The sequence below is a fragment of the Rhinichthys klamathensis genome, unplaced genomic scaffold (genome assembly GCF_029890125.1).
Source record: "Rhinichthys klamathensis goyatoka isolate OS25496 unplaced genomic scaffold, OSU_Roscu_1.1 h1tg000172l_1, whole genome shotgun sequence".
In the NCBI taxonomy this organism is placed as follows: Eukaryota; Metazoa; Chordata; class Actinopteri; order Cypriniformes; family Leuciscidae; genus Rhinichthys; species Rhinichthys klamathensis.
The window spans coordinates 387,323-409,644 of record NW_026606702.1 but is presented as its reverse complement, the minus strand read 5'-3'; the positions used below and the strand labels follow the sequence as shown (position 1 = coordinate 409,644).

General features: G+C 40.0%; 4 protein-coding genes and 1 long non-coding RNA gene across 9 annotated transcripts in view; 2 read left to right on the top strand and 3 right to left on the bottom strand.

Annotated features, from left to right (window-relative positions):
- The window catches only part of si:ch211-26b3.4 (connector enhancer of kinase suppressor of ras 2), a 49,781-nt gene extending 46,431 nt beyond the window's left edge, over window positions 1–3,350 (bottom strand). Inside the window, exon 1 of the mRNA XM_056260047.1 lies at window positions 3,038–3,350. Coding sequence (XP_056116022.1) covers window positions 3,038–3,101 — 64 coding nt within the window. The 5' untranslated portion in view covers window positions 3,102–3,350. The remainder of the gene's footprint in view (window positions 1–3,037) is intronic.
- A 1,491-nt stretch (window positions 3,351–4,841) lies between these two features.
- On the bottom strand, window positions 4,842–5,899 carry LOC130091865 (uncharacterized). The gene is made up of 2 exons (XR_008807870.1): window positions 5,387–5,899; window positions 4,842–5,042 (listed from the first exon to the last, which is right to left on the bottom strand). It is a non-coding gene; the product is annotated as an uncharacterized LOC130091865 (long non-coding RNA).
- Window positions 5,900–6,534: 635 nt separating this feature from the next.
- si:dkey-237j10.2 (uncharacterized protein LOC568721 homolog) lies at window positions 6,535–9,985 on the bottom strand. Its single transcript, XM_056259991.1, has 3 exons — window positions 9,904–9,985; window positions 9,311–9,479; window positions 6,535–7,742 (listed from the first exon to the last, which is right to left on the bottom strand). Exons 2-3 carry the CDS (start codon window positions 9,468–9,470, stop codon window positions 7,096–7,098), a joined length of 807 nt encoding a protein of 268 aa, XP_056115966.1. The 5' UTR covers window positions 9,471–9,479; window positions 9,904–9,985; the 3' UTR covers window positions 6,535–7,095.
- A 654-nt stretch (window positions 9,986–10,639) lies between these two features.
- hmgn7 (high mobility group nucleosomal binding domain 7) lies at window positions 10,640–13,891 on the top strand. Its single transcript, XM_056260045.1, has 6 exons — window positions 10,640–10,810; window positions 11,673–11,699; window positions 12,078–12,107; window positions 12,400–12,447; window positions 12,576–12,683; window positions 13,012–13,891. Exons 1-6 carry the CDS (start codon window positions 10,796–10,798, stop codon window positions 13,069–13,071), a joined length of 288 nt encoding a protein of 95 aa, XP_056116020.1. The 5' UTR covers window positions 10,640–10,795; the 3' UTR covers window positions 13,072–13,891.
- Window positions 13,892–15,376: 1,485 nt separating this feature from the next.
- The window catches only part of brwd3 (bromodomain and WD repeat domain containing 3), a 28,814-nt gene continuing 21,868 nt past the window's right edge, over window positions 15,377–22,322 (top strand). For 3 of the 5 annotated variants that reach the window (XM_056260042.1, XM_056260043.1, XM_056260040.1), the window contains exons 1-14: window positions 15,377–15,538; window positions 15,674–15,732; window positions 15,826–15,855; window positions 15,998–16,057; window positions 16,692–16,842; window positions 17,004–17,102; window positions 18,632–18,792; window positions 19,081–19,302; window positions 20,343–20,443; window positions 21,130–21,200; window positions 21,340–21,440; window positions 21,613–21,653; window positions 21,774–21,878; window positions 22,059–22,212. In XM_056260042.1, the coding sequence (XP_056116017.1) occupies window positions 15,505–15,538; window positions 15,674–15,732; window positions 15,826–15,855; window positions 15,998–16,057; window positions 16,692–16,842; window positions 17,004–17,102; window positions 18,632–18,792; window positions 19,081–19,302; window positions 20,343–20,443; window positions 21,130–21,200; window positions 21,340–21,440; window positions 21,613–21,653; window positions 21,774–21,878; window positions 22,059–22,212 (1,389 nt within the window). In that variant the 5' untranslated portion in view covers window positions 15,377–15,504. The remainder of the gene's footprint in view (window positions 15,539–15,673; window positions 15,733–15,825; window positions 15,856–15,997; window positions 16,058–16,691; window positions 16,843–17,003; window positions 17,103–18,631; window positions 18,793–19,080; window positions 19,303–20,342; window positions 20,444–21,129; window positions 21,201–21,339; window positions 21,441–21,612; window positions 21,654–21,773; window positions 21,879–22,058; window positions 22,213–22,322) is intronic. The other 2 variants (XM_056260044.1, XM_056260041.1) reach the window with 1 other exon arrangement.

The following is a 22,322-nucleotide window of genomic DNA, read 5'->3' as shown; positions in this document are numbered from 1 at the left end:
TCACTAGTGTAATAGCGTAAGCTTCTGTTGTTGTACGTCACACGCATCACGCACATGACCAGCGTCGGCCAATAGTGAGCCTACGTTGTACGTCACACGCATCACGCACATGACCAGCGTCGGCCAATAGTGAGCCTACGTGTGACGTAGCTCTACGGAATCACACTACGTTAACTGACTAGAGGCCCAAAGAGAAAGAAATGAATAGTTGAAATAAAGTCGTTATTTTTGTTTGTTTTTGCGCACAAAAAGTATTCTCGTCGCTTGATAAACTTAAGATTGAGCCACTGTAGTCACTTGGACTATTTTAACGATGTCTTTAATAACTTTTCGCGGCCGGCAAGTTCAATCCCTGAAGAAGCCTATGGACTAGTGAAATGGATCAACTATGGGGGCATTTTTTGCCTAAGTATAGTGCCCTCCACTAATATTGGCACCCTTGGTAAATATGAGTTTGGAGAACACCTGACAAGAGATCAGAGACCATTCTTTCATACAGAATCTCTCCAGATCCTTCAGATTCCCAGCTCCAAGTTGGTGCTTCTTCTCTTCAGTTCAGCACACTCATTTTCTATAGGGTTCAGGTCAGAGAACTGGGATGGTCATGGCAGAAGCTTCATTTTGTGCTCAAATAAAACATTTTAGGCTTTCTGACCCCAAGCCTCAACTAATCTCTGCAATTCTCCATCTGTGATCCTTGGAGAGTCTTTGGCCACTCAAACTTTCCTCCTCGCCGTGCATTAGGACGATATAGACACACGTCCTCTTTCAGGCAGATTCATACCATCTTTAGTTGATTGGGACTTCTTAATTATTGCCCTGATGGTGGAAATGGGGATTTTCAATGCTTTAGCTATTTTCTTACAGCTCAACAATCTTTTGCTGCACATCAGAACTGTATTTTTTGGTTTTACTCATTGTGATGGATGATTAAGGGAATTTGGCCTTTGTGTTTCCTCATATTTATACTCCAGTGGAACAGGAGGTCTTGGCTGGACAATTTCATGCTCCTAGTCACCCTGGTGTGCTAAGAAAATGGGAATATGAATGGGAATATACTTCAGAGATATTTTACTCATAAGAATATCTAGGGGTGCCAATAATTGTGGCCAACATGAATTGGAGAAAAACATTGATTTCATAATGTCAGTTTCCCCCCACTTTCAATTATTTAACTTAAATGAAAGGTTAGAATTTTGTGAATTTTTTTAATGAAAGATCAAAAGGATAAACAATGCAGATTTATTTTCACAGCAGCCTTTGCTCATATTTACCAAGGATGCCAATACTAGTGGAGGGCACTGTACATTAATAGATACAGGAGAGACCTGAGGGACATATAATTGGCTTAAGAATTTCATTAAAGTATGGGTGTTTTGGACATACAGATCACAACCATTATTGATTCACCTGTGTACACTTGTCCATTATTAGATTGGTGGCAAAGGCTATCTGACCTTTGAAATGCTCATGTGTAGAGATTATGAGCAGCTGAATGTCATGTGCACTAATGCCCTTAAACTTCACTTCAGATTGCATCTGATCTTGCTGGTATTTCGGCCCTATGTCTCTCCACCACAGCTGCTCCATTGTGTTCTACTTATATCGTCTGTGCATCATCCATCAGTGTGTCTTTGCATGTCATCTAAAGAAGAGCATGTCATTAATGGAAAATTATTTCCAATCAGATACCAATTGTCATGTCAGATTGCATAGCTTTTTGAAAATGCCATCAGTTTTTCCCCAAAAGGAAAGGCCAAGTCCACATCCCTGAGCTATAACTGCATGACGAAACCTGCATGGTGTGCCTTCAACTATCGGCAAGCAGCATTCGGATAGCCTACTCTCCTGCTTCCTTCTGGATGGGTTACCTAGTTTTCCTAAAAAATAAATACCATCTATTTTTATGTTACTGTACAATTGGGATAGACACAATAATCTCTGTCTAAAAAGGTCTATCTAATAAATAAAATAAGTACAAGTGAAGCTGAAATTGACACTATTATGATAACTATTATGATTGTTAGAAGTACAAAATAAATAAATAGGTCAACTAGTACATAGGCTAATAAATAGTTATACAGTAGGTAGAAGTAACATAATTGAAGCATTGAATATACAATCTGTTTCCAGTAACAATGGAATAGATACATGTCCATATTAGGATAGTGACTAGAAGCAAATAAATAAGAACTAGTATGTACTGTGACAAAGTTAATATAGGCTACTAGTCACTGTAAGCACACGAATCTAGACAATTGAAAATGATAGGCTACAAATGGATTACTTATGGTAATTAAACCCCAAGTACTAGTGACATAAAAATAGATACTAATTAGTTTAAAGGAGTAAATGTTTGTCATGGGGGGGGACTGTCAAGCCTCAGCTGGTTCCACAGATACCGTCATCCCTCTTCTAGTCCCTAGATTACGCGCATCTGCAGCGCAGCACAGCGCGCGACGGCCTGGATCTGTCCATGGTGCTAGTTATCACTGCGCGAGAGGGAGATTTATTCACTGAGGCTGGAAACAGCACTGTCTCTCTCTCTCTCTCTCTCTCTCTCTCTCTCTCTCTCTCTCTCTCTCTCTCTCTCTCTCTCTCTCTCTCTCTCTCTCTCTCTCTCTCTCTCTCTCTGTGTGTGTGTGTGTGTGTGTGTGCACATGCACGTATGTGTATATTTAGGTACTGTATGAAAACGCCATGTCGCCCTTTGTCATAACCGTTTTTGCTAATCTACTTGCAAAACAGCGAGCGCGCGCACACAGACACACATACACATCACGCATCCCCAGACCACACGCACACCCCCTATTGCGCGACGCGTGTAGCGCTGTGCAGATCACACACACCATGGTGCGCCGAGCAAAGGCGCAAAATGGCACACAAGCTCGATCAATACCTCACTGCACGGCACAGGCAGAGACGAGCACAGCCCGCATGCAGCCGAGACGCTCTTCCCGCTCACCCATTCCTCTCCCACCGGCTATAGGTCATGCAGAGGTACTGCGGGGGGACAAATGTTTTTTTTTTTTTTTACCTTTCATCCAGTCCAGCACCTGCTTTGGGGACCATTTGCTGATGGGTTCCATGACCAGCGCCATGGCTGGTGTGCGTTGATTTCCCGGTTGAATTGTGTATGGAGCGCGCGGACCATCCGAACCCAGAGAAACAGATCAGAACCGCCGTTAGATCACAGGGGCACATGTGATTCCGTTACATTGACGGCAGCGCGCGCGCGGCAGGAGTCTTGCTGTTGGATACATCCTCGCGGAGGACTGCGACGGAGAGATCCACGCGCGCGACTCTACCCCGCCCCCCCTCCAGCGCGCGCTCTCTCTCTCTCTCTCTCTCTCTCTCTCTCTCTCTCTCTCTCTCTCTCTCTCCCAAGTGTGCACCTGCTTCTCTTCAGTCTATCGAGTGGAGATGCGGGGGGGGGGGGGGGGGGGGGGGGATGATGTGTGGAGATCAGGGGTGGATGTGTCTCTCGCCCCCTCCCATCCGCGCTCGCAACGCTGCAGTATCACATGGGTCAGCGGTTCCGTGAGCGTGGGGACTGTTCGGTGACACTACCGATAAATGCTGAACAGCTCCACTGGGTCCGATACTGAGCGCGAGACGCAACCGAGTGCCTTGTAAACGGCTACTTGGTATGTGTGCTTGTATGCGTCTCTCTCTCTCTCTCTCTCTCTCTCTCTCTCTCGGTTGGACCGTTTCGGGTCTACACGAGCTCGCTCCTCCGTCCGCGTCTGGAAAATTTCTGCGCGCCCGTTCGCTTACGTCACCGCAGCCCAATATCACTCGTATGGCAAAAGTCGGAGTGTGCGCCAGCTAAACCAATAGCTGCTCAGCAGAGTGAGGTAACCGCAACCGACCGAACCTGGGAAACCGGGTCACCCGATAAAATAGACAGAGAACACAAGTCTGTGCTGCTCAAATGATCGCAAATGCACAGAAAGACTAAACAGATTGGGGGTGCATGGGTCTCCGGCTGTGGGACAGTATGCTAACAAACAAGAATGTGCGAGATGATAAAAAGGGAAAATCCTTTAAAAAAAACATTCCACTAAGAAATGTATAATCATTGTATTAGGTTTTGATTGTTGTTTTGTACATACGTTTCTATTTACATAAATATATATAGCCTATTATATATATATATATATATTACATTTTTATTTCATCCTTTTATTTCCAGTTACACCACTGTATATATTTTTTTTACTTTAAAATTAATTTTAGTTCAGAAATTCAAAACATGCACAAACATCTCAAAAGGTGTATTTGACTCTATAAATTGCATTCATTTACCATTTATGTATTTTCCTTAATACTTTACAGATCCAGCACATAAATTAGCATCACATCATTGACTCGTATGCATTTACATTCCTGTCCCACCACAGGACATCAAAATATGGCAAGGAACTAGATTAAATGTTATTTTGGCCTGGGCAACTTCCAGGACTAGTGGAGAGAGAGCGGTCCATCTGGTATTATGGTTTGCGACATGGTGCCAGGCTAAAGAGCCCGTTTAAATGCCCACAGAGCAGCTACAAGAGTGTGAAGTAGCCGTGTTGGCACAGATCAGATTAACACACACACACATGCAAACACATTTACAGATCACAGTTAACAGTTAATCCTGTTGATGATGCTGTGAGTTTGGCTCCTGTGTACCGGTGCCAGGATATCAGCATGCACACAAACACACATTACTTATGGCCAATTAACAGTTATGTCTGCACCCTCCCTGGATGTGACGTCAGAGTGACGTCAAAACATCATGTCAGCAAAGGCATATAAGCTATTTCCATTCATTACTACAATAAAATGAAATGAAATTCTTAATATAGCATATATTAATGTAATGCGTGTATTTTAGCTGTAAACATCGATGTAATACAACAGTTGAGGTCTCACAGCTCTGGGTGAAGGACAATGCCATGGCCAGTATGACATAACCCTTGATGGTGACATTGGCCGCCGTTCCGAACGCTCCCAGCAGAGGGCGCGAGCACAGTATCAGCATTAGTTCTCTGCGCCTGGGTGTCATTTTACAGTAAGAACAGCAGGTGGCAGTATTTAAAAACACTTATTACACCAGTTTCACATTATTGAAACATTACCAAAACATCTAATGGAAAAATGAATTGATTTAACTGAATCATGGCACTATATATAGAACCGAGGACATAAGCTAATAAAGTTTAAATTCATTATTACCGCTTTATTATGATTACAAGGAAAGTGAAAGTAGCATTTAGCAGCAGGACTGATGGAGATAAACAACATTTGATTGGCTGTTTAGTAGGAAGTGGTAACATTTATAGATGTCATTACGCAGCATACACATGACAGCATGACTTTGGTTCCTCTTCTTCTAAACCATGTTGATGGAAGCTTACAATGGAAGTGCAAAGGAGAGGGGAGGATTGTGGATGAGTAAAAAGAAAAGAGGCACTCTGCTATGACATTGGACTTGTTTGTGGGTTTTCTGAGGGATTTGCAGTTGGTCACAATTTGTCAGTCTGTGAGGTCTGGAAAGGATGAATTAGCATTAATGAAAATGTAAATTAAAGGAATGTTCTGAGTTAAACAAAAGTTAAGCTCTATTGACAGAGTTTGTGGCAGAATGTTTATTATAACAGAAAAAACATTTTAAACATTATAACAGAACTGTCCCTCAGTAGTTTTTTTTTTTGTTTTTAAATAAAAAAGCACAAATTGCAGCTACAGTAATAATTACGTAGGCAATTTAGTATTTACAATGGAAGTAAAGAGTTCAGCAATCTGGAAAGTCTAAATATAGAAATGTGAGACTCATGTTTGTTAAAGCACTCATATGATAAAAAAAAAAAACATTCATCATTCACTATTCTATCTGTAACATAGCCAAATTCATACTCCTTGGGATGGAGTTTGCTCCATGTTAACACAAGGCATTACAGATAGTTGTGTCACATTGCTTGGGTATATCATGCTAGATAGCAGGTATACAATTTAGAAGTAAGCTACTGTCCAAAAGTTAAGGGTCAGGTTTAAAAAAAAAAAAGAAGGAATTAACACTTTTATTCAGCAAGGATGCATTCAATTCGTCAAAAGTGACAGTAAAGACATTTATAATTTGACAAAAGATTTCCATTTCAAATAAATGCTGTTCTTTCGATCTTTCTATTTATCAAAAAATCCTAAAACCAAATTATATCACAGTTTTCAGAGTTTTTTCATAGTAGTTTTTCAGAATTGCTAATAATGTTTCTTGAGAACCAAATTAGCATATTAGAATGATTTCTGAAGGATCATGTGACACTGAAGACTGGAGAAATGAGGCTGTAAATTACATGAAATAATAAATTAAATAAATTACATTTTACAATACAATATTTCACAATATTGTGTTTTTTACTGTATTTTTGATTGAATAAATACAGCCTTCATTGTGAGCATAAGAGACTTCTTTTTTTTTTTAATACTGACCCCAAACATTTGAACAGTAGTGTAACTTTACATAGACAAGTGCACAAGTTATCACACCCTATGATAACATGTATACAGAGAAACAAGCGTGCAGCCATCTTTAGAATTTTGTCTTTGAACTTCCGTTTTTGCACTAGCTCATATTTCTATAGCATCGCTCTTGGAGAGTAATAAGCTTGTGACATGGATTTACCTAATTGTAGAGTTAACAAAAGTTATCATGAGCATTGTAATGTTTGAAGTGGATGTCATGACAAATGTCAGTAGACCGGGAAGAATTTAAAACGAGCGGTTCATTCATAAATCCATAAGATCTTACCTTCATACTGTGGAAATACAAACCAGAAAAGCGAGAACACAACGAGCGCAACGCTGAAAAGGGGCGGGGCTACATAAGGTCTATACTTTTGAAACATTGTGTATGTTAATGTTCATTATTTTTGCTTTACAAAAATCCTGGCATGAGTCAAAACAAATCTCTGGTAATCAACATGCCACAAATGATGTGGGTACTGAACGCAGAACATTCCTTTAACAACACAGATATCTTTAAAAAATGTGTGTGTTGGTCAAAAGACAGGAAGTTTTATTAGGGCAGGAGTGTGTTTATAAGTGTGGCTACTCATCTTCTGAAATTCGCAGCACAGGTGAGCTGAAGTGGGAGGTGGCTGGAGCTGAGCAAGTGCTCAAGTATCGCACAACATTATTGGATGAAGAACCCAGCTCTTCTTCCTGACTGGCTGTCTGTTCTTTGGCTACAGTCAGGCTGGTGGGCACCAGTGCCGGCATGACGTCAGCGCCCAGCAATGAAGATCCGCAGCACGCCATGTTTTGCATATGCTGACAAAACACCTCCAGCATTTGGACCTCCAGATAGCCGTTCAACATGGAGTTGGTGAGCCTTCTCTCCCAGCCTGGGCTCTGAACACTCTTCATGACAAGATACCCCTCGTCCTGCTGGCTTACACCCACTGCTTGTTGACTTGGCTCCAAAGAAGGCTCCAGAGAGATCAAGTCCTGAGATTGAAGCAGTGGTCCGTCGTCCGGTGGGTTGAGCCGGTCTGGGTTATGAGGACTCCAGTGCTCCAGCCGGTCACCTGCGAGCCGGAGGTCTGGATAGTCCTTGTAGAAGCTGGGACAGCACCAGGAGCAATATAGAGTCATGCCCAAGTGTTCCTCCCTGCTACAGCTGAGAATGGGCATAGCGTTGCTGGGTGCAGAGGACCGGCACTGCCTTGGCTTTTCCAGGCCTTCGGGCCTGCCAGCTGACATGAAGAGAGAATGTTTTAGGCACCGCTATAACCAGCCTCATCTTAACATAGCACAAAACAAATAGCCAAAAAATGTGGACATTTGTAGAAAAGCCCAGAGTTTGGAGCTCACTTGATACACTGTATGACAGTTTGAATGTCTCCATACAAATGCCGCTTTTGTGCAATGCACATGGGTACTCACCAAAATGAGGAAGTATTTGGATTTTTCTTAATTTTCCTTTTTATGTATTGTAGCTGCAGAGCCACTCAACTGAATTGAAATATTAGCTAAAATGGACTTGGAATTTAGTTGGTTTATTCTATTATATTTGGCACTTAACTGAAATTACGATCATATTGTATTCTCTATTGTGCTGTATATATGAGTGACAGGTTCTTGAATAAGAAAACAACTTTTTTTTTTTTTAAATAACAATCTCAAATTGATTAGATTGTTGTTGTTTGTGAGTGACAGGTTGCTGGAAGGGAATTGTCGCGATGAGGAGGGGAAGTTAAAGTTTATGGGGCTAAAGATTATGAGGGCATATGAATTTTTAAAAAATGCATGGATAAATAATTTATAATTAACACTGCAATATTTCATTAAAAATAAGAATGGACCCTTTTCACATTTCCAGGGTTCTCAGAAGCGGAAGTCAGCATAGTTGGGTAAACTTCTATAGCAGTGAATGGGAGATGACAGCAAATATAATTTTTGCATTTGCTCTAAAAGCAAAAGAAAAAAATTGTTATAGTGTTTCCACAACTTTCCAAAAGAGGGAAAAAAATACATAGATAGATTACAGCAGTCAGAAGAGAAAAAGATGTCCAATTTACCATCACTCCCTCAGCAGTTGTATAAGAAACAGCATTGCAGCGTTAATTCGTTTTTTTGTCATTTACTGCAAGGTACTGTCACTCAAAGTATAGCGTTATAAATGTGTAAATAATAATAATGAAAATATTCAAAACTTTACTAGATTTGCAATGTTGATAACTGTCGAAACGTGTCATCAAAGTCCGTGAAAAGGGGCCATTGTCAATTTTGATTTCATGGTGACTTTAAATACATAGTTCACTCCAAATTATATATATTTTAAATGTCATCGTTTACTCACCCTCATGTCAAAAACCTGTAGGCATTTTTTTTCCATAAAATTAAAGTTGTTTTGGTTTTTCATTGTATGGACATATAAACAGTTGAAACATTCTTCAAAATATATTCTTCTGTGTTCTGCAGAAGAATTAAAATCATACAGCTTTGTAACGACATGAGAGTGCATAAATTATGGCAGAATTTTCATTTTTGGGTGAACTATCCTTTTAACCACATGCTCAAATGTAACACCTGCATTTAAGTGGCTTTTCAGTTTGTGGGTTCAAATTCTCAGCAGCACCACACTTCCTTCCTGAATTTTATTTTTACATTTATTGACTGTTCCCAGGACCTGGGCCACATTCATAGTCTATAAGTGATATTGCTTCATTGTTCATCTCCTAATGCCATCAGTTAGATCATGACTTTATGTTATTTTTAACACAACCTCATCCTAATAACCCGGAATTCTGTGGTCTCTCACCTCTCACAGTTCGTGGTGTCAGAGGTGATCTGGCAGTGGCGTGTGTCATGCAGGGGTCGGGACAGGTCGTGAGGGTGGATGAGAGTGTGTGAGAGCGTCCATCATGTTTCGTGGTGTCTTCTGTGCAGTTCAGAACAAGAAGGAAAGCTTCTCCGAGCATGATAGCCCCCTGCGCGCACACACACACACACACACACACACACACACACACACACACACACACACACACACACAGATCGAGCTCCAGTGAATATACATTTTATTATTTACTCAAGAAGAAACTTAATCAAATACAAAAACAGAGTAATCATACATAAGAGGGCAAAATCAAACATTAAAAATAGCATGAATGAAATCAAACTGAAATGAGGAATTAAAAAGGACTGAATGATTATAGTGCATGACTGCACTTCCTTCCTTCCTTCATTAATAATTTCTTTAATAAAATCTAAAATGAATAAAAATCCTTTCAGAATATAGATTACTCTGATTTTAAACAAAACCCTTTAGACAACCAGTTAAGAAAACAAAAGCAGATCATTATAGCCTAGTCACAACTATCTATTTATTAAGAATAGATATAAGAAACTTACCAAAAGTTTTAGAGTGGTAGGCCTATGCCTTTTTGTATGGTTGCAGAAACAGAAATCTCAAGAGTGACAATAATGCTCAGTAATGTCCAATCTAGTGTCACTTTCAGATAGTTCTCTCATCTATATATCCTTCTGTCTGTCTATATATCTATGTCTGAGATGTTTTCTCTGAGCTGGCGTCTCAGATCTGGGTAGCAGCAGAGGAAGTAAGCAGTTATAGATCACACACACACCCAAACACTTACACAGATTAGGCCTCTGCTCGAACAAAGCAGAAGTGAGAAAAGTCTTGTGGCTCCTCTTCTCTATTATAGATTGCCACATGTGCGCACAGTGATTGCAATTTCATGTTTCATTATATTTGCACTTAGGAACGTTTTCATAGAAAGAGCTCATAACTAAGGTAAGCTGCTCATCTGCTTTAAAAAACTTCACAGATGCAGCTATAGCATAGGCTACAGACACACAAGAGGGTCTTTATTCCTCGGGTTAAACGTGAGCTCCTTTTCACATCAATACTGTATGGCAGAGCATTATTTGGTGCAGAACGCACTCACATCAAACTATATTTTAACAGGTTGGGAGGGAAATTGAACAGGAAGGTCCGCCGTTGGATTTACACCTCAGGATTTCGCGCGTAAAAGCACAGCGGAGGTAAGAATCTGCCTCTTCTGTGGCGGACCCAGACGCCCGCTGATTGGACAAGCGGAACATCAGTCACAACATGGCCCCGCCCCCACCCTCCCATTCAACCACTGGCTCTCTAATGTAGCCCTGTGTTTACTACAGAATTAGTGCATAGCGGACGACAGTCTCCTGAACTGTGAACTACGAATCACAAAAGATAACCTGTTAGTTTTGCATAAAAGAAGAAAAATATCCCAAACTCAACATGCCCAAGAGAAAGGTATGTAGAAAAGCCGAGCGCGGCGCACGGCTACACTTTTGCCCTTACTAATCAGTCGTGAAATTAGGAAGCCCTCGAGACAATGTTTTTTTAATAAAAATCCAGGCGACTTCTTTAGAATCAGTGGGCAGATAAAAAATCGTTGTTAATTTTGCGATTTTTTCTGCCGGATCGCGGTGTTTTAGTCGACGGTGGTGCGTTCAGCAGGAGGGTTTTAGTGGAGCAGAGCTGTGCTGAAGCTCGGCTTGATCTCATGCCCGTGGAACCGCAGCCATGCTGCCCTCTCTCTCTCTCCATCTCCAACACAGCGCGACGCGAAAACCGACGATTATAAGCGTAATCGTGGCTCAGGCGCTGTAAAATGGGGATTAAAAAATAGCTGGATAACTCTAATTTTCTGAATGGGGGCAATTTTGCGAAAAGGCGCTCGCGTTTTTAAACAGTTTTAACGCATTTTCTTTGTTCGCCATGGAAGAGGAGTGTCATAACGCCTGCTTGCCGCCAGGTGTCAGCGTTGAGGCGGGATAATCGCGCCCCTCCTCCTTATTCAAATGTCTGGAGCCTGTGAAGTGAAATGTCTCCGGGAAAAATGATAAATAAAAAATCGGCTCACCATTTTGCACTGCCGTCCGCTGACAAATACACTTATACGCAAAGCCTCTCTGATAAAAGATATTTGAACTTTAATAGAGCTAACCACACACGTTTTTCTGCCACCCCAGCATGTTGCTCACATTTACAAACATGCAGAGTCGCAGATCCCAATGTTTCTACAAGTTGCCTTTTTGGGTTTCCCGCCATTTATGTTAATACAATTATAGACCATGTTTTTACTTATGATATTTGTTTTGTTCATTTGCAGGGAACTGATGGAGAAGTCAAGGAGGAGGTACTGAAAGAATATTCTAAGAATATCTAAAGCAATTTTGTGTTGCAAATTTAAGTAATCACAATCATTACAAATGCATTACTTAGCCTATATATATCTACATTTACACTTATTTATTTAGCTGGCACTTCTTGAATTACAATTACTAAATCGAATTACAAACGAGAAACACCACAAACAATTTGTCATAAGAGCCAATAATAGCCTTTATGTAGTACTTTAAACTGTGCTGAGTTTAAAGTATAAGCTTGCTTGGTACACAAGAAGGTGAAATGGAAAAGAACAAGATTTTTTTAAATAGGCTTTATTACAGTAAGTATCTGTTCTCTCTTACCTGCCCTCAAATAAATAGATTTTTTTTCTTTCTCCCTTTTGTAGCCTCAGAGAAGGTCTGCTAGATTATCGGCGGTAAGTTGTTTTCTTTTTTAAAGAGATTTTTAATGTTACCATTTATATAATTATTTTATTTTTAAGAAGTCCTCAAATGTCTTCAGGAACTTTAAACATAGTTTCGGAAATTATTAGCACTGTCTTGCCAGACGTTTCCGTTAAGATGATCTGTAAAATTCAGGATAGGGCAGAACAACAAAGACCATATTGTGCTCTATTTTAACTATTCATATGTTCATTGTTTAGGTGTGCATTTTTCTTATCAAACAGTAAGTTTGTGAATGAATCATATATTTTCTTTTCCCTTCAGAAACCAAACCCTCCAAAACCTGAACCCAAACCGAAAAAAACTCCCAAGGTACTTTTACACTTTTAATAAACACACTTTTACTGATACTCTGTGTCACTTGTTTCCATGATTCGGTTTGTCTCATATGGATTGCTCTACAGTCATTCTTTTGCCCTGTCTTTTCCTCTCTCTGACAGAAGGAGAAGGAAGTGAACGATAAAAAGGAAGAGAAGAAAGCAAAGGCAAAGGCTGATGAATCCAAGGAGGAGAATCAATCAGAAAATGGCGAGACTAAGACCAACGAGGTAAATATATAATACATACACACACACACACACACACACATCGGTCTACCTCAAATCATACTTACACTTTATTACTATCACTGTTAAACAACCTTTACTTGGCTAGTCCCTTGAAAGAAATATATAAATAGAAAAAAATAAGCTTTTTAATTCTTCCTAATAACATTTTAAAAATACTAAGTAACATAGTTCAATTAATTCCCTAAAATGAAGACATTGATAGCCTAAACTAAAGTGAATTTTCCAAATCTATCTGTAAAGAATGATTCTGATTGGTGCAAAGGCAATCCTGCTTGATTCTCATTGGTTTGTCCCTTTTATTTCACAGGTTGAGAAAACTCCAGAAGAAGAGGGAGAGCCCGAGAAGGAGGACCCGAAGACAGAGTAGCACTACGCCTGTCCATCCATCCGTCCATTCTTTCTCTTTCCCCCTTTCCTTTCTTTTATCTTCCTCTCTTTCCCAGTTTTCTCTCCCTCTCCAGCTCTCTCAACAACCTCCTCTCTGCCCATCAACACCAGAAGAATATTTTTATCAGCGAATTTGTAAATACTGGTTCAGGTTTTTAGCACAAAAAACAAAGCTGACTAAACAAGTCTTGTGTTCGGCCGCGGCTGTATTAGGTGTTTACAACACGAGAGATGTGAAAAAAGGCGGCGTCTTTCTTTCGTTTTGTTGATTTTCTGATTTTAATTCTTTTTCTTTTTTTTAAGCGGATGGTCTGTAGCTTGGTTTTGGAGTGGGAGGTGGGAGGAGGCTCTCAGTCTGTATGTCCGTTAGTGCTTGTGATGTTGCTCTGGAGTCTGTAACATTTCTGTACGGGGTTTGTTTTATTTTTCTTTTAAATGTAATGGATTGTCTTTAAGAAAGAGGAATGAGTTCAACAAATGTAGAAGACAAGAAAGAAAACAACTAAAGACTGCTTACATTCCAGGTTCAGCATTAGATGGTGACTCCTGGCGTTTTTAAGAATCATACCACCTTTGCAATTTGTTGAAACAGGTAACTGAGCTTTGTTAGGAGGCCAGAAAAACCCTTCTGTTATTATAGAGGACTTTTTTGAAATTACAGGATTCAAAGAAAAAAAAATTTAAGCGTTTTTTGGAGTTTTTTTAACACTGAAAATTCATCTGTGAAAAAGTACTTAGTGTCCCCTATAATTCTCTCGGTCTCACTCAATAAAAATCCATCATTGGAGTTTTCCTCATAATGTCTGCTGTGGTCTTTTTCACTGATTTGGTCACTATATTAAATACTGTCTTAAATACAGAGTTATGCTGTTCTATCAGTTATCAAGTGTTTATAACAGTGGTTGATGCAATAATATAACTAATAGCGGATTTCACCACTGGTTCACGTTGCATTGATCCTAATCACAACAGCTGAGACAAACACTCTAAATGCAAATATGTGAATACTAGTTGAGCCATAACTTATGAGACAAAATAGGTTTTTACTCTTAAAGTCATTGCCTACACTGAATAAAAAACAGTGTTACTGGATGAGTATTTTCTCAAGCTGAGACGTTCTTGGGAATCATTTATACATTAAAACTGTCATCCCGTACAAATATAAGAGGTTCCAAAAAGAAAATCTTATTTCTCTGGATTTAAAGATTTGTTTGCAACTATTTTCCATCATTGAAAGAGTAAAAAAGTTCTGCAGATTTGCTGGGATTATAAGGGACTGTTATTGGAAGATATATGAAAAGACCCCTCTTTGTTTATTTGTACTATTTCCCCTCCCCAATTTTATTGGTGCATTGCTTTATTTATTTATTTGCACATATGAATGCCATTATAAATGTATATTTTGTTTATCATCTTGAATAAAAAGATTTTGAGACAAACTGGATAGAGAGCAGAGGATTAAGTGAAAACAAGTCACCATGTAAACACTTTGTTGCTTTAGAAAAAGCTTATTTTTATATTTTGTGTTAGAAAATTGAGTCTCTTAGACATTAAAACTGCACATAAATGCATTTTAGATAGCTTTGAAAGCTATGATTCCGACCCTTGCTGTGTGTGTCTAGTTGATGAATGAATGCAAGCATCCATGACCTCTTAAGTTTGAGTCATCTGAGAGGCAACACACTGACAGCCTATAAATATTCTGCTCTGCTCCTCATAACTATGCAGAAAACATCATATCAGGACAAATAATTTAAGTATTAACATCTTAATAACTTTATTGTAATAAACCAGATGTATTATGGACGTTACATAATGAAGTGAAACATGCAATAAAGAACAAACTAAAAAACAACAACACAGAGGGTGAATCATTTCTGCATATATCCAACAGGGTTACATTTTGTTAAATAACTAAAATGTATGATGGATGTATTTTAACACTTATTCGATATGCACATTACATAATTGTATTACGTAATATGGATAACTCATTCCTTACATAACACATGGTAGCCTATATTGATTGTAGTATGGAACATTTCAACAGGTCTTATGTTTAACCCACACACGCTTGACCTGTGATCCTCAATCGATGTTAAAAATGAAATGCGTCCTTTTATTGCAATACATCAATGTTTTGGTTTCAACAAATCACCCAACAGACACCAGCACACACACCATGCAAAATGTCCGCCCGTGGAAATTGTGAGCTCACCTGTGCACTCTTATGGCGCCCCTGGCGGAGGAGCGCGGTACTACACTGGCACTGGCGTGCGGCCGCCGCGCGGGGGCGCTCAAACAAAGCAGCGCAAGCGGCGGCTGCAGGCCGAAACGCTGAGAGAAAATACAGCACAGGCCGCTCTTAGCAAGCAGAGCCTCACCAACCTCCATTTACCGCCCGGACCGGGCCATGGCGGCGGAACCGTGCTCGCAAATTGAAGCCGGTGGGCACCTCTCTGGCGTTATTTCTGCGTCTTTATCGCTAGAAAGACTTTAAGCATTGTTTTAGCATTAGCCTGCGAGGCTAAGCTAGGCTAAGCTAAAGCTAATGACTGGTGTTGTTGTGTTTTTCTCTGCAGAACTTTATTACCTGATCGCCAGATTCCTGCAGTCAGGACCATGTCAGAAATCCGCTCAGGTGAGACGGAAAATGGCTTGTTAGTGTCGGTGTGTAGCAATGATTGTGTGTTACGGTGTGTGTGTGTGTGTGTAACTCTGTGTGTTTTTGCAGATGCTGCTGCAGGAGATGCACGAATATGAGGTGAGTTTCATGCCTCTTCTCCCACTCTAACCCGTTATTTCTCTCAAATATCCCAACATCAGCATCTCCTCCTCATCCCAGCCCGGCTGCGTGTCTAAATCCCGCATGTGATGTGTTTTCCCCCCGCTGTGTTTGTGTGCAGATCATTCCGAAGCGCTGGAGCTGGGATGGAAAGCTGTATAAGCGAAGCTTTGAAGACTGGGTGAGATTAAATAAACTATCGCACACATACACGCACGTGAAATACAGAACTAAACTCTCACAGGTGCTTGGCTTACTTATATTACAATGCATCAAATTATAAAAGCACTGATGAGAGAACGTGGTGCTAGCGGGGAGAATTAGATTTGTATAATATACACGAGTCTATATTGTAGTGCGGGAAAGTTTTGATTTTAGGAATTTCAATTTAAAGTATTTGTTTTGAAATGAAAGGCTTTGTGCGTGTCGGCCGGGGGCGTTACTGCAGCGCAGATATATCGAGAGCGGATTGGTGGGTTGCTGCGTCAACCAAAGGCGGCAGCCAATCAAACCTCAGTTGCTACTTAGGAGACGAAAAAGATGGGTGGAGAAACCGTCTGATTGGCCGAAGCTTGTGGAGGGAAAAGGGTGGTCTTTCGGGAATGATATGGGATATGTTGGTGAAATAAAACAAAATTCACGCTAGTTTATTACTATAATATAATACAATATTATTATATAATACAATATGTTCTTTAACACTAATATAGTATGACTCGCATAGTTATTTCTATGCATTTTTTAATCCTAATGCTATTAAGATTGGCTGTGTCTATCAAAGCACCATATGTATTAATTATCTCTGTATGTTTCAGGTGTTGTTAAATCGGCACATACCTGCGGATTACCTGTTGCGTGTGTGTGAGCAGATTGGCCCACTGATAGATAAACACATTCCTCCCAGTGTTCCTGGAGTCCACAGTTTACTGGGCACCGGACGACAGTCATTACTACGGACGGCAAAAAGTGAGATGCACTCAAGATCACTACATACAGTGAACAATGAGAACCCTTCTCAGTTATTCTGTACTATAAAGACTTGAGAATAGCACATGATCACATTAACACTTTCCCTTACGTTCATTTTCTCCATCTAAAACAATTCAATCTTTTGTTCTCTCTCAAAGGTTCTTCTCATACAGTATGGAGTGGCTCTGCAGTGGTCGCCCTGCACAGGGGACGGCCCCCAGAACCACCTATAGACTGTGCCAAACCACCAAATATAGGTAAGTCCTGTTAACTAAATGGTGTATGGTGTTGGTGCTGGTGCTGGCTGCCTTTGGGTTTAGTTTTAGGAATGACTACTTGGGTTTGTGCGCAGAGTCAAATTGAAAATAGTGCTTCATGATAGCTGATTAAAGTCGGTATTAAATGACTTTTTTTTTTACTTTGTTTATTAAAAAAATTCATAACTCGCATCTCAAAATCCTATCAATGACCAATAAATAGAACCAAGTCCCTGTCCTAAACTTATTTCTTATTTAAAGGTGCTATATGTAACTTTTCTTCTAAAATGAATCCTTTTTTTTATTGCCTGTGTGTGAAGGGGTTGTAATCACACATTACAATGATCCACTTGCCGGGTTTTGCTATTACCTCTGAACGCCAGTATTCCTATTTCTATGTGAAGTCTCCGGGTCGGGTTTTCTGCGAAATCCATCAGATGTGACGTATACGCGCGCTCCCGAGCCTCTCTCCTTTTTATATACAGTCTATGCGACGGCACTGCAGCTAACGACATGGAGTCTGATAACAACCAAAAACTCCTGCCTCCAGCACAACACACACTCCAACACAAACTCCACATAAATATAAAAAACAAAACAAAACAAAAATCTGCTGAAGCTCGTCAGGCCAAACGTGAATCGGATTAACATCGGCAGAGCGTTTGAATTATGGAGAGACCTCAGCTATTTTTATTGTGATAAATTACAAGTTTTCAGATATGCTGAAATAATGTTAAACTATAATGAAATAGCAAGGTAAACTACAACATATATGAGACATGAAATGAATACAAAAGACTGTTCCAGGATAACAAAAAGTTGGTGCTTTAGTATGTAACTTTTAGTTTATGTACTAGATCTACTGTCTAACGTCACTCATCCCACTACTATCATATTGTTTATAATACACATTTCCAGCCATGTTCAGTACAGTAATGTTACTTCCTACGATCTTACTGTTACACTGAAATTGTTCAGTCTAGTTCACTCACCGTTTTCATTATCATATTATACATTCACCTATGTTGATTGTGAAATATACACGAATAGTTAGAGAAATGCCTTATGCTAAATAACACCACATGTCGGCTAAATGCCGTCAATGTAACGTTATCATGGTACGAGCATGGAGCATTAGTTCAACGTCAAGCTGATAAAAGTAGCCTATTATTGTAACGTTGCAGTGGGAGTTTACATGAGTTTCCAGCATGTTGTTTGATGCTTTCTTCGGTGTGTTGAAAGTCTCAGTGTGGCCGTGTACCATGAGCTTGCTCTTGTGTTCGAGCATGCGCAAGAGCACGAGCGCTCTTGTAAAAATTGGTTGCAATCTGAAACATCACCGATAGAGGCCGCTAAAAAATACATATAGCACCTTTAAGAGTCATTTAATTGCGACTTCAATGTTGTTGTTCTGTTGTTGAATGAATTTCACTTATTTAGCATGTTATTTAGTGATAGAATAATGTCCATCGGTGTAGACCAGCTTCTGTTGTTCCGTTGATTGTAACAGTCTAAATCTCTCTGCTCAGTGTCAATTATGGGTGCTCGCCAAAAAACAGGAGTGGCTCGATTTGGCCACGCTTTCCCCTCCTACACCTACCAGCACATGAAGATGCATCGGAGGATCCTGGGCCATCTCTCATCAGTGTACTGTGTGGCATTTGACCGCACTGGACGGCGCATTTTCACGGTAAAGAGGATGTGTGTATAACACTCAGAAGTTAAGGATGGGGCATCAAATGGGCCAGTAACTGGGCCTGATTTAGACATAAAAGTGAATTGTGTAATATTGTTGACTCCTGTTCTCTTGCAGAGACAATTACAAGCCATGCACATGCATTTTTGATGTCGTTTCCATGTCATTGCTCAGTTTACATCAGTGTTTACAGGAAACACTGGTGTCTTGTAATCAGTAGTTTTGTAATATGTTCTGTGTGTGCTCTTGTAATCAAGGTTTATGCACATGTGTTTCTGTCAGGGTTCTGACGACTGTCTAGTGAAGATCTGGGCAACAGATGATGGCCGTCTGCTAGCCACTTTGCGTGGACACGCGGCAGAGATTTCAGATATGACTGTGAATTACGAGAACACGCTCCTCGCTTCAGCCAGTTGTGACAAGATCGTCCGCGTGTGGTGCCTGCGTACCTGTGCACCTGTGGCTGTATTGCAGGGGCACACAGCCTCCATCACCTCCATACAGGTGTGTGAACACAAGTTTTCTTTATAGAGGCACAAAGTCACAAAACCTTCACCATCTCTGCTCCTCTCTGGTGGAATAAGCTGCCTACCTCCACACAAACATCACACCTTTTCTTTTTTCTAGCTTGATTCCTAATCTTAATGTCTAATAAACCTGGCAGTGTTTGAGATCTGCTCGCTTCACAGTAAATGCTTTTCCACATGAACTCATCTCTGTATGCACTGTGAGTGTAGGTCACTTATAACATGCATTTAGGAACGCAACATGCACCAACCAGTACTTGTAATGAGAAGTGGTTAAAAACCAGCTGTTTTCAGCAAAAAAGAAACTTTAAGGGCTCTCTGCAGTTTTTTCGTTAAAATAAAAGTTTGATGGCTTAATGTTTAAAAATTAAGACATCCAAACATATAAATTGCAATTTTACAGTTGTACTGTAAAATAAGATTATTATTTTTCCTAAAGAGCCCCAGTTATGCTTTTTACCCATTACCTATCATGCAGTGTGTAATATGGGTGTTTGTGAATGTAAAAGGTCTGCAGAGTTTTAAAGATCAACGTGCACGACATAAAGTTAATGTCACCTAAAAGAAAGAATCGCTGAAATGAGTCGTCCATCTGTCCAATCAAGAGTACAGTAGAGTTGAATTGAATTGAAAAAACTTTATTAATCCCGATAGGGAAACTGGTTTGCCACCAACCATACAGCCATCAAACAAACACAATACACAACTAACAGACAGATAAATAATTCTGCATTACCAGACCAATAATAATAAACCCTGATTAGGAGACACAATGTGAAGGCTCTCAGAAAGCAGGAGTTTAAACTTTAGAGAGACAATCTTCGAACAAACCATTTTCAGACTCTTTGAGAAATGAGGTGGTGTGCAATACATATTGTAGGAGACCTCAAAAACAGAATTGGGATAGGATCCTTTAAAATAGCATAATAGGGGCACTTTAAGTACTCTTTATTTTACAGTAACATTAATTCAGATGTTTTTGGTGGTTAAAGGATATTTTTCTGTCTGTCTCTGCAGTTTTCTCCATCAGCATTAGGTTCCTCTCGGTATCTGGCCACCACTGGAGCTGATGGCATGGTGTGTTTCTGGCAGTGGAACTCACTCAGCATGAAGTTTGTGTAAGTGTTATTTGTAAGTTTTAAAGGACAAGTTCGGTATTTTACACTTAAAGCCCTGTTTCAAGATCGTTTCTTATGAAGTCCCCGTGAACCGGAAGTTGCAAACGACTTTTCTCCAGTGTTGTGACGTATTTCCGAGAGAAACGGAATACTAAATGAGGCAAAATAGTGGGCGTGGCTTTTTTTCCAACTAGCACCTGATTGGATCTAGAAAAGTAGGTGTTTTCATTCAGCCTGTCTACTGTCAGTTGGAAGGGCGTGGTTACGGATGTTAAGCAGACACCCAAACCGTCAAACCTACGTCATCAGGGAAGGTCCTCCAATGCAAAGGGGAGGGGAAATTTCAGATTTTGATTAAAGATTATGAAGCCCAAAATTTTTTTGTGTGGATTGACTTGCATGGATGAATTGTTCACCACAAAACGATCAATTTAGGCAAACAAAGTAAGTATGGTCAATTTTGAATTCATGAAGAGATGTTAAACTCACCGAGTGGTCAGGGGTGTTCACTGATATGCTCACACAAAATTCGCTGCCGTTCTATTTCATCAGAAACGATCTTGAAACAGGGCTTTTAGTGTAAAATACCGAACTTGTCCTTTAAATGACACATTTTGTCTGAAGCCAGTGATTCACTTTTATTATTTAGAGTAACTTTGCAATAAGCTGTGTGTTTGTGTTTGCAGTGAAAAGCCTGTGAAGTTCATGGAACGTTCTCGTCCCGGAGTTCAGATATCCTGCAGCTCCTTCAGCTCTGGTGTGTTAACCCACACTTACACTCCAACTTCCAAATACTCAATGATCTGATTCAAATAAACTTTTTTTTCATGTCTCTTTATTATCATCTCATGATCAGAGTCAGATTATAATTCTGACATTGTGTCCTTTGACCCCAGGTGGAATGTTTCTGGCCACTGGAGGCACAGATCACATGATCAGAGTTTACTACCTCGGCACAGAGACGCCTGTGAAGTTTTCTGACCTGGACTCCCACACGGTGAGAGCGAGAGACAAAGAGAAGGAAGCCAGTGGACAGACAAGAAAGCAAGAGAGATAGTGATAGAAAGGAGAACTTGTAAAAAATAATGTAGAATGGGAAATGAGGAACATGTTAGAAATGTGCTGATTTAAAAGTTTAATTAATTTTAATGCATGTTTTTGTTTTACAGGATAAAGTTGTTGCTATTCAGTTCTGCAATAACACCGACAGGTGAGTTTTTGATATGTTATGGTTCCTTTCGTGCTTGTTCATTGGGATGTACCATGTATCTTTATTGATTTTTGGGTGTTTTTAAGTGTGTTTGTGTGTTGGCTGCCTCTGTATCTCCAGTCTCAGGTTTGTGAGTGGTAGTCGGGATGGTACGGCTCGGATTTGGCATTACCAACAGCATGAATGGAAGAGTACTGTGCTGGACATGACCACCAGATTACCAGGGTCAGTGTGTGTGTGTACATATTCGTTAATTGTGAGATCAGGCAGGTTTCTCAAGCACAGTTTGGACTGGATCTAAATGTTAACATTACATATTGTTCTTTTGGAGAACAAAAAAAAAATGTAGTTGGTCCTTGAATTGGATTTTTTACGTCTATGTGGACATATGTATTGTGTTCACAGGAGTGCTGTGATATCAGGCGATGATAAATCGACAAAGTTGGTGGTGACCATGGTCGCGTGGGATCGTTGCGATCGGTCCATCATCACAGCTGTTTCAAACTGCCTCCTCAAAGTCTGGAGCTCAGCAAATGGCCAATTACTACATGTGATGTCGGTATGTGTGTGTGAGAGGCAGAATTCAGTCTGTTCCTTTTGGTTCTCGTTTTGTAATTCATAGGAGGAACTTTCTGTGACTATGTACGGATCATATAGGCAAATGTTTAT

What these genes read in the sequence shown, in the direction of transcription:
- hmgn7 (XM_056260045.1), top strand. An exon ending in GGTCTGCTAGATTATCGGCG is followed by an intron (nt 12,108 to 12,399) that starts GTAAGTTGTTTT and finishes TTTTCCCTTCAG; the next exon opens with AAACCAAACCCTCCAAAACC. An exon ending in GCGAGACTAAGACCAACGAG is followed by an intron (nt 12,684 to 13,011) that starts GTAAATATATAA and finishes TTTATTTCACAG; the next exon opens with GTTGAGAAAACTCCAGAAGA.
- si:dkey-237j10.2 (XM_056259991.1), bottom strand. Translation starts at nt 9,470, where the DNA reads ATGCTCGGAGAAGCTTTCCTTCTTGTTCTGAACTGCACAGAAGACACC. An exon ending in GACACCACGAACTGTGAGAG is followed by an intron (nt 7,743 to 9,310) that starts GTGAGAGACCAC and finishes TCTTCATGTCAG; the next exon opens with CTGGCAGGCCCGAAGGCCTG.